At 44.1% G+C, this 12,778-nt stretch overlaps 1 protein-coding gene across 1 annotated transcript in view; it reads right to left on the bottom strand.

Moving 5' to 3' along the window:
• Nucleotides 1-998: 998 nt before the first annotated feature.
• Nucleotides 999-12,778, bottom strand: part of GNA12 (guanine nucleotide binding protein (G protein) alpha 12) — a 93,107-nt gene continuing 81,327 nt past the window's right edge. Inside the window, exons 3-4 of the mRNA XM_012639136.1 lie at nt 5,651-5,701; nt 999-4,205 (exon numbers count right to left, since the gene is read on the bottom strand). Of these exons, the coding sequence (XP_012494590.1) occupies nt 3,636-4,205; nt 5,651-5,701 (621 nt within the window). The 3' untranslated portion in view covers nt 999-3,635. The remainder of the gene's footprint in view (nt 4,206-5,650; nt 5,702-12,778) is intronic.

Here is a 12,778-nt window from a genome sequence, read left to right as displayed (position 1 = left end):
CTTTCTAGAAACCTGCTCATTTGGGAAAGAGAGATGCCCAGTTGTGCAGAAGACCCAGTTATGGCAGAATCCTGAGCACGAGAAAGCTCTGACCATAAACCATGCTGATGACGGGAAGGCGTTCATGCTTCGTGCGAGCGGTCTCCTCATGTTCTGGCTGGACCAATAATCCCTGCGGGTTGCAATGACAGAGCCTCCAACCCACCAGTCCCTGGGGCTCCTCTGGTCTCTGGACCATGTCAATTGTCAACCACCAGGTCTTTCCCTGGCTTTAGGCAGCAGGGCTTCTTGCTCTCTTACACACACGTACATGGGTGTCTTCTATGTGCATATGCTGCTAATACATGCTTTGAAGATGTGTTCCTGCGGCTTTCACTGAAAACCCATTTATGACGGTTCGCCTAATGCAGGCTTTGTTTGATATGTGGGAATAAAAACCATGATTAACATATAATGAACCACCTTCAAATAAAATTAGGATTAGAGTTATTTGCTCTGAATTTTTGGGGATGAAAAATTAGTGTTGGTTTTGAATGCCTAGTGATATTTTATATTAAGGAAAACTAAGGATTTATTTTAATAAAGAGACTGAAGGTGGTCACATCTTCAAACCAGACCCTCCCAGTCCATGCTAGCGCTGTGTGCAAAGGGTAATAACCACGCGCCACCGACCCGGGCAACTGTCATCCCAACAGGAGGCCTTACCTTACATGTCTGTTCCCAGGGCCCCCAAGTCAGTCATAACTAATAATCTTGTTTCAAGATTATTTTTTTGATCTTGGATCTTGGAGGTAAAATAGTCTGACTCACTTTTCTTTTACCAAAGGAGTAGAAAAACTACAAGAATAAGAACTCTAGAGATCTCTATAAATTACAGAGCTATGACTCAAAATCTTTGAAACAATTTCGCTACAAACAGAAGAGTTAAAAATATATTTCAGTAAAAAACCTACATGTGTTCTTATGTGTAAACAGTATAACTATGAGGAAAATATCTTATTTTGAGGAAGTTTATTGTTACATTTTTGCAATAATAGATGAGGCACAACTACCTCCTGCTTCTCCAACATCTCAATAAAAAAAGACAACAATCAAGGATTAACAGTGAAATTAAAATAAAAAAATACAAAAGCCTAAGGTTTTGGAGGAAAAAATGACTATAATCTTCGTGTAGAAAGGTTGTCAATGATTTCGGTTGTGCCTTGCAAGTAGTTATGGTCTCCAATTCCAACACATTACCCAATTTAGAGTCGGGTGTCTTTAAAGGTGTTCTGATTCGCTCTGGTCCCTGGGAAGAGGCGGCAGTCCAGGCTCAGCAAAGCCAAGTGCGCGACCAGGCGGTGGGGTCAGGGGCTGAGCTGGTCCTGGGCCCCAGCCTCTGGGGCCATCCCACCCTGCTTCCTGCTGACACAGAAGTCGCAGTGTCTCATTACTCTCATGCTTCCGGGTTTGAAAGTGACTAGGAAATATACCCAACTGTTTAAGGGAGAAAAGCCCTCGTTGACAAGGCTGCCTTACATTCCTTTGGGGTAGCATTTCAAATGATTCCGCCAGTTAAGCCAGTCATGGCGGCGGTGACCTCCAACAGAACCATGAAGAGGATTTCCAAGCTGGTGGGGAACAGTGGTTGCCCTTCCTCTGGGCCACGGAGCCTGACAAACGTGATACAGAAAACTGACCTGGGCAAGCAAAGCCCACCTCACTGTGAACCGGGGGCCTCTCACTGTTGCAAACTGAAAATGTGATCTGAGACCAGCCTGGTGAACCCTGCCAAGAGCAAGCTTTTTCCTCCAAAACATGGTCATCGGCACTGATCCCCGGTCACATCCTTTCAGTTTGTGAAGGGCCCCAGGAAGCAGTACAAAACCAGCAATTTTTTTTTCCAGCCAAAAAAAGAGCCCAAAGCCCAGCAAACATAGACACAGACGCCCAAGCACCAAAAGAGAAAGAGAATTCCATGTTGTCTCCTGATTAAAACACTGTGATGACAAGGATGACTCAGAAGTAGGTTTTTGTCCTCCCTCTTCTGGTTCCACATCTGCCCCAAGATTCATGTTTATCTGGCTTGCTGAAAACAAGCTGAGAGTGAGATGCAAAAAGGGCACAGGGTTGGGACAGTGTGGCCTCAGGACAAGGCCCCGAGTGTGTTATTAAGCCACAGCAACACTTGGGTGCTGGTTAAGAGGAAGCTTTTCCTTCTCTCTTGAATGCTAGAAGTCCCCAAACATACTAGACAGGTTTTCTAGTAGAGTAATGCACAGAGGGGACCAGTTTGGAATGCAATGTATTTTGAAACACAGTGAAAGACACCTGGCAGGTAACTGGATGAGTCAACTGAGCTTAAGATTTACCAGCTCACGCCAACATGCACAGCCTTCTGCGGGTTCCTCCCACGAGAGCTGTATCTGGTAGTTTACTGTTCTGCGTGCACAGTAATAGAAGCAAGAGCCCTTGATAAGAATCAGACTTAAAGGGGAGCCGAGAACAGGGACTGGCTGTCCAAAGGCACTGGTGTAGCGGCAGTTTGGAGAAACTCAGATTTCTCCAGTTGGTGGGCTTCCAGAAAGGTCAGCTGATAGGAACTCGCCAAGCAGCTGTGGCATTAACAAAAGCTCTGCTAGTAGTCTTGCCAGCTTTCACAAGCCCCAGAAGAGAAGCCGAAACTCTTGACTATTTCCAAAAGGAGGAAAAGCTACGTGCTCTCAACTGTAGGGTCGGAAGATGACTCGCAAGTAAGATGGCAAAGTCATCTGCAAGGCTACTTGGTTTATGTGTCTTTGCACTGGGCAGGGCGAGGGGAGGGGAGGTAAGAAGTGAAAAAAAGCACCGCTGTGTGCAGAGAGACAGAGCCACATTCACTGCCAGCATCCCACGTCCACTCCTCGCTGTGCTGCTGGGCAACCTGGCAGGGCAGGAGGAGCTGAGTGTGCTATCAGGGCATTAAAGCCACTTCACACCTGCAAAACTCCCAATCCTGTCCTCAAAGCTGGGAGGGGGATCCTTGGCACGGCTCCTCGGCTCAATCTAATAGGCTCGGATTAGGGTCTCTTAGGAAATTGGCACAAGAGTTTTAAAAGGCAACGTGTTCACTTTGGGAAGTGGCATTCGGACGCTGGGGCTGCGGGGCCAGGCCCGGGCACTCTGAGTGTAGCAGCATCGGCGTGCATTTGATCTCCACAAGCTACAGTTAGGCAAAGCTTTCAGGTTAGTTTGTCTCAGCGAAAAAATGCAAGTTAGAGAGAAAAGTCATCTGCAAGACTGGCTGGTTTTTGTGTTTCTGTCATTAAAGAGAGCAGTGCGTGCACATGCACACACATTCTTCAATTAAACTGTGTCAGAAAGAATGACATTTCTGTAAAAAGAAAGAAGCTGTGTTATTAGGTATTCCACATTAATACCAAAGTGAGCACTTGGATTTTCAGTAGTTTCACTCGTCCCCAGGATTCAGTAGCTAACATCAAAGTTTCCGTGTCTGTTTGCCTAGAGCTCGTTGGCCTGGCTGGTTTTACAGCATTCTCGAGCCAGGTGGTGTGGATCCGAGAACCCACTCCAGAACCATGCAGGTAAGACACACCAAACAGATCTGACCAACAGCCGTGGAGGCTGCTCAAGGACGGCGACAGAGGGCTTTGCCTTCACTGCAGCATGATATCTTTCAGGTTCTCCTGCAAGATGGTGTCCTTCACAGCATGAAACACGAAGCGGATGTTCTCAGTGTCTATGGCGGTGGTGAAGTGGTGGAACAGCGGCTTACTGCGATTCCGTCTCTTCCTGTCAAAACACTGGACCAAGTAGCGCTGGACGTCCTCCAGCCTGTGTGGGTCGCCTCTGAAATCTGGGAAGTGCTTCTGGATGCTGACGGTCTTCACCTTCTCCACCAGGAGGTCCGTCTTGTTGAGGAACAGGATTATGGAGACGTTGAAGAAGAGCTTGTTGTTGACTATCGTCTCAAAGATGTTCATCGACTCCACCAGCCGGTTGGTGCGCCTGTCCTCCATGAGGACCTGGTCATACTCACTGGAGGACACCATGAATAGGATCGATGTGATCCCATCAAAGCACTGGAACCACTTTTGGCGCTGAGACCGCTGGCCGCCCACATCCACCATCTTAAAAGGGATTTTTTTAATGACGAAGTCATGTTCCACAATTCCCTTGGTGGCTTTCCTTGCCAGCAGGATGTCTTGCTTACTAGGAAAGTAATTCTGTAAAATATAGGATAAGGGAGAAAGAACACGAGAAAATAAGAACAAAAAGATGGCGAAAAGATAGGGTGGAGGGAAGGGGTTAGACTTTTGTAAGAAGTTGAACCAAATACCAAAAGCAAAGTTCATTTATAAAATTATAAATTTACCATGAAAAAGAAAGTAAAAGAATTAAATACTTCATTTCAAAATGAATGGAGACTCCTTAGTCTGAGGAAGAATGATCAGAATGGTCACTGTCAGTCCCCAATGTAAAACTGCATCAATTTTCTTCTTCAGGGAAATTTATCATCTTTTTGTTTCAATATCATAGACACATATCTTTTCACTTTTCTAGCTTCCAGAGCATATGTATTCCAAAACCTTACTATGAACTAATTTAGGTTTTGCAATGCTATTTAAATTTAGTCTGCAATATACTTAATATGTTATTCTTGGAAAACTCTTAAAGTCTTTAGCAACACACAGGCAACTGCAGTAACTCTTACACCACTCTGATTTTGCACTATTACAAACCACCACTGACTAGTGCACACAGCCACTCGGTTGGCAGTCTCATCAAGAACCAAGCAGGGATATGACCAGGCCTCAGTCTACAGGGCTAACTACCAAGCACAGGGTGTGCTGGGTGTGCAGGGATAGAGAAACATCTTCAGTAACACTGCATGGGCAGAGTAGCAAAATCCAGACTGTAGCAAACCCCACAGGATACATGATTCAGTCACTCCAATAAATAAATTAAAAGAAAATACAAGGTAGAGAGAGAAAGCTATAGCTTAAAAGAAATGTGAGTGACATAGACCAAGGCGATGTGTGGAGCTTATTAGGACCTTACATGGATTCAAATGGCTAAAATGAACCAACATCAATAAGAAGACATTAATGAGACAATTGGGAAAAACCTCAAAACTAATTTGCTCATTTTTTAGGAGCGATATGGTATCATGGTTATGATGTTTAGAGTCTTATCTTTTAGAGATATACTCTGTAATGTTACTGATGAAATGATATGATGGCCTTGTTGCTAGAGGTGGGGGTAGGGTTGATGGAACAAGATTGGTCATGAGTGATATGATAACTGTTCATGAATTGGTCATGAATGATAACTGCTGCACCTGGGATTTCATTATACTATTTATTTTGTATATGCTCGAATTTGCCATAAGAAAAAGTTAAAGGAAACGAAACCGTGCTTTCACTGAAGAACTCCACTGTCTCCTGCGTGGTGATCTGGGCGAAGGCATTCCTATGGAGCAGTTTCTTCCCCCTCCACCCTGAGACAAAATCCAGGTCCAAGGGAGAGCACATTACAATACTGTTCATGTGGATCTCAAATAAGGCCTGTAAGTACAGCCAAAGCCCTTACTACTTGGATTGCTTTGGTCTCAACACAGATGTTTTCTAATGCTGGATCACAGATTCTCAGGGTGGGGGTCTTTACTCACCAGCTGACCGATCCGGTCCAAGTTATCCAAGAAGTACTTCACTGATTCACCCTGTCAGGAAGAAGAAATAGTCACAACTCAGTCTTGACTGAGGAAATAGAAGAATTTAACAGGGTAACAGGAGTGTTATTTTGCCTCTGTGTAAACAGGAAAGCTAAGTAAAAAGACTAAGAATGCACATGTATTTTTAAAATTAAAAACACAATTTAAAAAAATTTTGAAAATGCAATTTCTCTAGCTCCAATCCCAAGATTCAAATTCAGATGGTGTTTTTCAAAGTTCCCCTGCTGGATTCTGGTGCTTGGCGGGACACTGGCCCCCCGGCCAGGCTAACCTCTTCCTGTCCAGAGATGGAGACTGGCCGGCCCATTTCCGGCCACGCCGCCAAGGGGGGACGGGGCAAGAATTGGGATTTTAAATTTCGGTTCCAGTGCATAGTACTGCTTCTGACAAAGACAGTCTGATGGACCCAAGACACTATCTTTAAAGACAGTAAATCTTGCAGGGAAGGAGCATTAGTTTCTAGAAATACTCCATTATTACTTCACACAGTCTTACAACCTGATTTATGGTACAGAACAAGGGAGAATCTTTAATCTGGATTTCCATGGGGGAATGACAAACGCTGCTTCGGGACTGAACGTCAGTACAAACCGAGACGTGCTCTGTAGCTAGACGTGCACCTTGAGAATCACGCACGATCCTGTTTTAGGAAGTCTCAAATGCAATGGCACACACAGGGCGTGAGAGGGGCTTAGATGGCATTAAACATTAACTCAAACGAAGCAACACAGAGGAAGTAGTCAGTGAACAGGCACGCACAAGACTCCCTTAGACAGCAGCATGTTGAAAATTAATTCTGCCACGTATACACAAAGGATGTGGCTTTCTGAGATTTCACTTTGAACCTTGCTCTGGAAGACAGCTACCACCGAGGCCGTCCCAGGTTCACGTGCTACCTCACATCGGGCTCTGTGGGAAGGGCTGTGTGGGCACAGCTCCCACGGCTTTCTACATTCTCACACAAGTGTGCACTGTGGCGAGGTCACACATACACGTGGCAAGTTCGCATTCTAGATTTTTAGGAGGAAAGACCACTGGAAAGGCACTAGGTTACAGCTTAAGCTGTGACTTCATAAAAAAGGCTGAACAGTGACAGGGGCAGCCAGCTCCTGCGTAGGTCATCCTCTTCCCCTCCACTCCCAAGACAGGTCCAGGGAAGAAACCAAAGAGTAAATTTCCTTTAGTGAAGAATCAACTTTCCTGTTTTAGACTGAAGGACTTCTGGATAATTCAAAAGAGAGCATTTTGTTTAAGGGAGAGAAACACACATTTTCCCCATCGTACACAGCACCGATTCTAACTAGCAAGTACACTTCTCTCCCTCAGTGTCAGCGTGCGGCGAGCACAGGCCGACTTCCTGACAGTCTGCTTTCCAGAGGCCGCAGGCAGCCAGGGGCCTAGCTCTGGAGCAGGGAGAGGCATCACAGCTCCAAGATGAAAACTTCACTTCCGCACCACCCCGAGCTCCCTGCACGACTGACTGGCTCTTGTGCCCCTCTCTCGCCCTTCCAGACAAATCTCTTGGCTGTGGGAGAGCCAGAGTCAGGACAGTGTGTGGCCATTGTCCCTTCTGCCAGCTGCATTGGGAGCGCCTGCTCTGTCTGCATGTCCTGCCTCCTCCCACGCTCGGACAGGAAACAGCTGGGCAGTGGGAGAGCTGCTGGCGTGACAGCACCCTCACCTGATTTATGGCGTGTTCTTTCCCTCTTCTCCCTCCTACGTGCTCCTCCTGCCTCTCACCCAAGGCTTGGGAGGTGTGTTGTCTCTCTGTCACCTCTGCCACGTCTGAACCACAGTGGCACCCGCCATAGTCCTCGAAAGGCTGCGCAGTGGCAGCAGCTTGCAGCCGGGGCCACTCCTGCCCGTTTCTGAAACGCGTGGTGGCCCCAGGCACAGAGAAGGCAGAATAAGCTCTCCTACTGGGGTTTTAGCTTGGTTGGGCATAAAAAGTCACGGCAATGCAAATGCCACAGCCAATGTTCTTGTTGCCACAAAACACTGAGACTTGGATTTACCCAGTTTTGGCATGAAATGAAAATTGCCTCAGGGGACAGCTAAACAGAAAGTACTTAAAAAGTAAGGAGATTTCCCCCCAGTTTGAAATCAGGGTCATCCCAATTGTACTTTAAAACATAACAAATGCCAAGAATATAAAAAGATCTTTATCATTTCTTTCTATATCAGGATGGTTCATTTAACTTATCTCCGCAGTTTGTTTCCCTACATTGAATGTACATAACTTATTTATGATTTTCAGTCATTTTGCATGGTTGGGGGAGCCCTCTGTCTAGCAAGGACCACAGAGAGGAGAGAAGTCAAAGCCAGTTTCACGCCAGGCTGGCCTCGTCTCATGAAAAGCCTCAGGGGCTGGTGCTGAAGCTGCCTCTGACCTGCACACAAAGCTCCCTACTGAGAGTGCGGTGGAAAAGAGGGAAGCGGGGACACAGCAGCCTGTGCAAACCAGAAACCATCACTGACGTTCGCGCTCTTGGCTATCCTACTAGGCTGGGCTAGAGCTAGGGTTTAGTGCACTGTGGCTTAGCTTCAGACACTGAATGACACACCACTTGATGTGGCATGTAGCCTACAGGACAGTCATTTGCAACGGATTCCTCAATTTCCAAGGCATCAGCTCATTGAAAAGTATAGGTTTAAAATTGCAATGTATTTTCAACACTAGGAGAATTCAGCCATTTCTTCAAAGAAATAGCATGTGGCAGAAACTAAGATGGCAACATGAAATTGGCTGCTTAGTAAAATTACAAAAAGACAGTATCAGGATGCCAAAAGAATCCCAGGGTCCTCTCTTGACAGCTGCTGAAGGAACATGGTCCAATAAAAAAGAATAAATCCAAAATGGGCTTTTCATAACCTTTCTTGGTTTGAAAAATTGAAATCACTTAAGATTAGTAAGAACATGGACTTGTGGATTAAATGAAACAAAGCGAATTTATTAGGGTGGGATGGGAGCCCACCGAGCACATGCCTGACACAGGTCTGCTCCTGCCTTGATGTTCCCAGGATGGCACTGTCTTCTCCTTGGGAGCAGAAGGGATGAGTCTGAGGTGGGGCTCATGGATGAGCAAAAGGGGGTTGTCTGTTTCAAGAAACAGCAGCAGGTTGATTTTGGGGCCTGTGTAGCTGTGCTAGGCACAGAGAGGTGGATGTGACATTAAGAGAGTGGCAGGGCCTAGGCCAACACAGACCAGTAAAGAGACCTGCATTTCAGCAAACCGGCCACATCCTTCACCAAATCTTCTTTGGAAGCACCTGTCACCCACACAATGGGCTTGCTGCTGCTCAAGACTGCTGCCAGGCCTGCCCTGCTGCAGACCCATCCGTCCACGCTCTGACAAATCTGCATTAGTGAGGCTGCCCCTTCACGGACATCTGCTGGCCTCAGGCAGCTCCTTCTGCTAATTTAGGACCATGAGGAAAGAGCCTCAAATCTTTCAATATGGTACAAGACCAGGCCCTTGACGTCAACATGCTAGGGGTTGGCTTGGTTCCACCGTGCTCCTGCCAGTCATCTGAGCCCTTGTACCCACGTGGTTTAAATCGGGGTCCTCTGTCAATGCCACAGGCTGATGGGTTTGTGCAGTGGAGGGTGTGCATGAAAGAGAGCCCCTCTGGTTCAAGAACCGCTGGTCTGGGTCCCCCTGGGAGTGAGAAAGGACAAAGTGAATGTGGCCTGGTCTAAGGCGTCAGGTGAGGTGGGGCAAGATCAAAGACCACAGAGAGGTCCTAAGGAAAACACACACTAACTTCCAGCTCTGGCCAGGTGGCCTTCCAGTTTCAAATCCTGTCTACCCATCACAAGCTGTCTCACAATTTCTGTACTTAGTGAGGTTAGCTCTAAAAAAACTCTATAAAAGGGTCACTCGCACTGTGACTGAGAACAGGGCTTGTCAATGGTGAGCTAGAGGATTCTAAAATTTAGTTTGCTTGCTTCAACATAAATTACAAAGACAAATTTTAAAATTATCATATACTAAAAATAACAAGCAACGCCACACACACACTCGGTATCTTGTGGTGACACGAACATTGGCTATGGCATTTGTGTTGCTGGGACTTTATGCTCAACCAAGCTTATACCCTGCAGGAGAGTTTATTCTGCTTTTGCTGACTCAATCGTATCATCCCTGAACCGTGGTCACGGTGGTGTGTGGCGACAACAGATGTTCTAGGGGAAAGCCTACCATCTTTCTGGCCACAAGAACAAGAGGAAGGAGCTGCTGGAGGTGAGAAGGGAAACTAAAAGGAAGACAGAGAGGGAAACCTCAAATTCTGTGTGTAAATTCCACCCAAGACTCTGGTTGGCCCCATAATCACACGTGTGGGGCAAACCAAAAGCAGTTCAACTAAGATCTGAACTACTGCCCATGCAGGTGTGACCAAGTTGGTAGTTTTGGTCTTACCAAGTTAACTGCCAAAGCAAAATAATCAACATTAGTTGGATGAATATAATGGAATCTGGAGTCCTAAAACAACATTCACAATGTCCAGGATTGAATCTAAAATTATTCAGTATATGGGGAGCATTCATCCTCAGGGGAAAAAAATTAATAGTTACCAACTCAGATAACCCGGATACTGGAATTATTAGACAGAGACTTCAAAGCAGCTATTATGATTACACTCAATTAGGTTAAAAATGCTTGTAATGAATAAAGACATAGAAAAGCTTAGCAGACAAGCATAAAATATAAAGAGAACCAAATGGGAATTATAGAGCTAAAACATACAATATCTGAAATAAAAAATTTAGTGGATGAACTTACTAACAGTCTGGGATGACAGAGGAAAGAATTAGTGAAGTTTGAAATCAGACTAACACAAATGATCTAATCTCAAAAAGAGAAAAAAGGTAAAAGGAATGAGAATAAGATGCAGGCCTCTGTGGGGCAATTTCCAAAGGCCCAGCAGGTAAGCAGTTGGAATCCCACAGGAAAGAACAAGGAGCATGGGGCAGAGACTTTTTTAAAAAAAAAGCAGAAAACTTTCCAAATTTGGTGATAGACATAAATTTACAGATTTCTTGAAGCTCTACAAATTCCAAACATCATAAATATGAAGAAAATCATGCCAAGGATATTAAACAACACACTTCTGAATAATCCATGGATCAAAGAAGAAATCACACTATTCTAGTCTGACATGTAAACAGTTTGGAAGTTGTCACTCTCTTCCTTACAACAAGAGAAAAAAAAAACCCTGAAAATCAAAAACTCTTCTTAGATCCATCAGAGAAATGAGGTCACAGGGCAAACTGCTGCCCCCAAACTGGAGAGACAGACAGGCAAATACAGAGAATCACAGCTTACCAGGAACAGAAGATGCAGTTAGAGCCTGCAACTGATTTATGTCCAGCTTTTAAGAAAAATTACAGTAGTCCTCCCCTTATGGAGGGGGTACTTCTAAGACCGCCCAGTGAATGCCTGAAACCTTGAACAGTACCAAATCCTACATATATACTATGTTTCCCTATTATACACACACCGATTTATAAACTAGGCACGGTAAGAGATGAACAATAATAAAATAGAACAATTGTAACTATACTGTCATAAAAGTTTTGTGACTGTGGTGTCTCTCTCTCTCTCTCAAAATATCTTACTGTACTGTACTCACCTATTTTTGGTCAGCAGTCGGCTGTGGGTAACTGAGACCACAGAAAGTGAAACCGCAGATAAGGGGCACTACCGTACAGACATGTTAAAAGACCGGAAAACCACAGTCGGAAGAGACAAAGCAAACATCAGAACAGAGTCAGATATGGCAGAGGTTTTGGAATGATCAGATTGAAAATTTAAAATAATTATGATTAATTTGCTAAGAGTGATAATGGAAAGAGTGGACAACATGCAAAAACAGATGGGTGATGCAAGCAGGAAAGATGGGAACTCCAAGAGAGAATACCCAGAAATGCTAGAAATCAAGAAGAATTCATTCATAAAATAAATTGGAAAATATTTTGAATTTAAAGAGAACGAAAAGAAAAACATCAAAATTTGTGAGATGTGGCTACTGCAATACTTAACGGGAGAAATCTGTAGCTTTAAATGCTTATATTAGAAAAGAAAAATGATCCAAAATCATTGACCAATAGTTCTACTTCAAAGAGCTTAAAAAAGAAGAGCAAAGTAAACCCAAGGTAAGTAGAAGTTAGAAAATAATAACAAGACCAGCTGTGAATCAAATAGAAAATTAACAAGTGATGGAAAAAGTTAACAAGGCCAAATGTTGGTTCTTCAAAAAGGTCAACAATATCAACAACCTCTTCGCTAGAGGAATCAAGTAAGAAAAAGAGAACAACTGCTCAGTGTCAGGAATGAAAGAACTGTCCTACAATCCTGCAAACCTTAGAAGGGAATGCTACGAACTCTGTGCTAACAGACCGACGTTTTCGATGAAATGGACAAACTGCTTTAAAAATTCAATTTACCAACAGTGACACAGTATAAAACAGAAAATCTGAATAGACCTTAAAAAAATCAAATTTATTAAAAAAATCTTCCCCAAAGGAAAAGTCTAGTCTCAGATGGTTTCACCATCAAAGAATAACCATTCAAAGAATAACACTAATCTTACGCAAACTTTTTCATAAAATCAAAGAGGAAGAAATAATTTGCAACTCCTTTTATGAGGCCAGCATAACCCTGATACCAAAACTGACAAGGACATTACCAAAAAATTGCAGACCAATATTCCTCTTGAAAATAGATACAGTATCCTCGACAAAACCTTAGCAAATCAAACCTGACAACAACATATAAATGCTGAATACTTTCACCCTAACATTTAGGATAAGGCAAGGATACCCAATTTTACTGCTTCTGGTTGACACTGTGTTGGAAGGCCTACCAGTGCAAAGAAAGCAAACAAATGTAAGGCATAAGGATTGGAAAGCAAGAAATACAACAGGATTTGCAGCTCACATAACTGTTTGAATGCAAAATCCTAAGGAATCTATAAAAAAGTTAACAATGGAATCAATAAGTGAGTTTAGCAAATTCATAAGATACAAGGTCAATGTACAAAAATCAAGTGTATTTTAAGTGT

Source organism: Propithecus coquereli, unplaced genomic scaffold (genome assembly GCF_000956105.1).
Source record: "Propithecus coquereli isolate 6110/MARCELLA unplaced genomic scaffold, Pcoq_1.0 Scaffold137, whole genome shotgun sequence".
NCBI lineage: Eukaryota > Metazoa > Chordata > Mammalia > Primates > Indriidae > Propithecus > Propithecus coquereli.
This window is presented reverse-complemented; position numbering and strand designations above follow the sequence as displayed.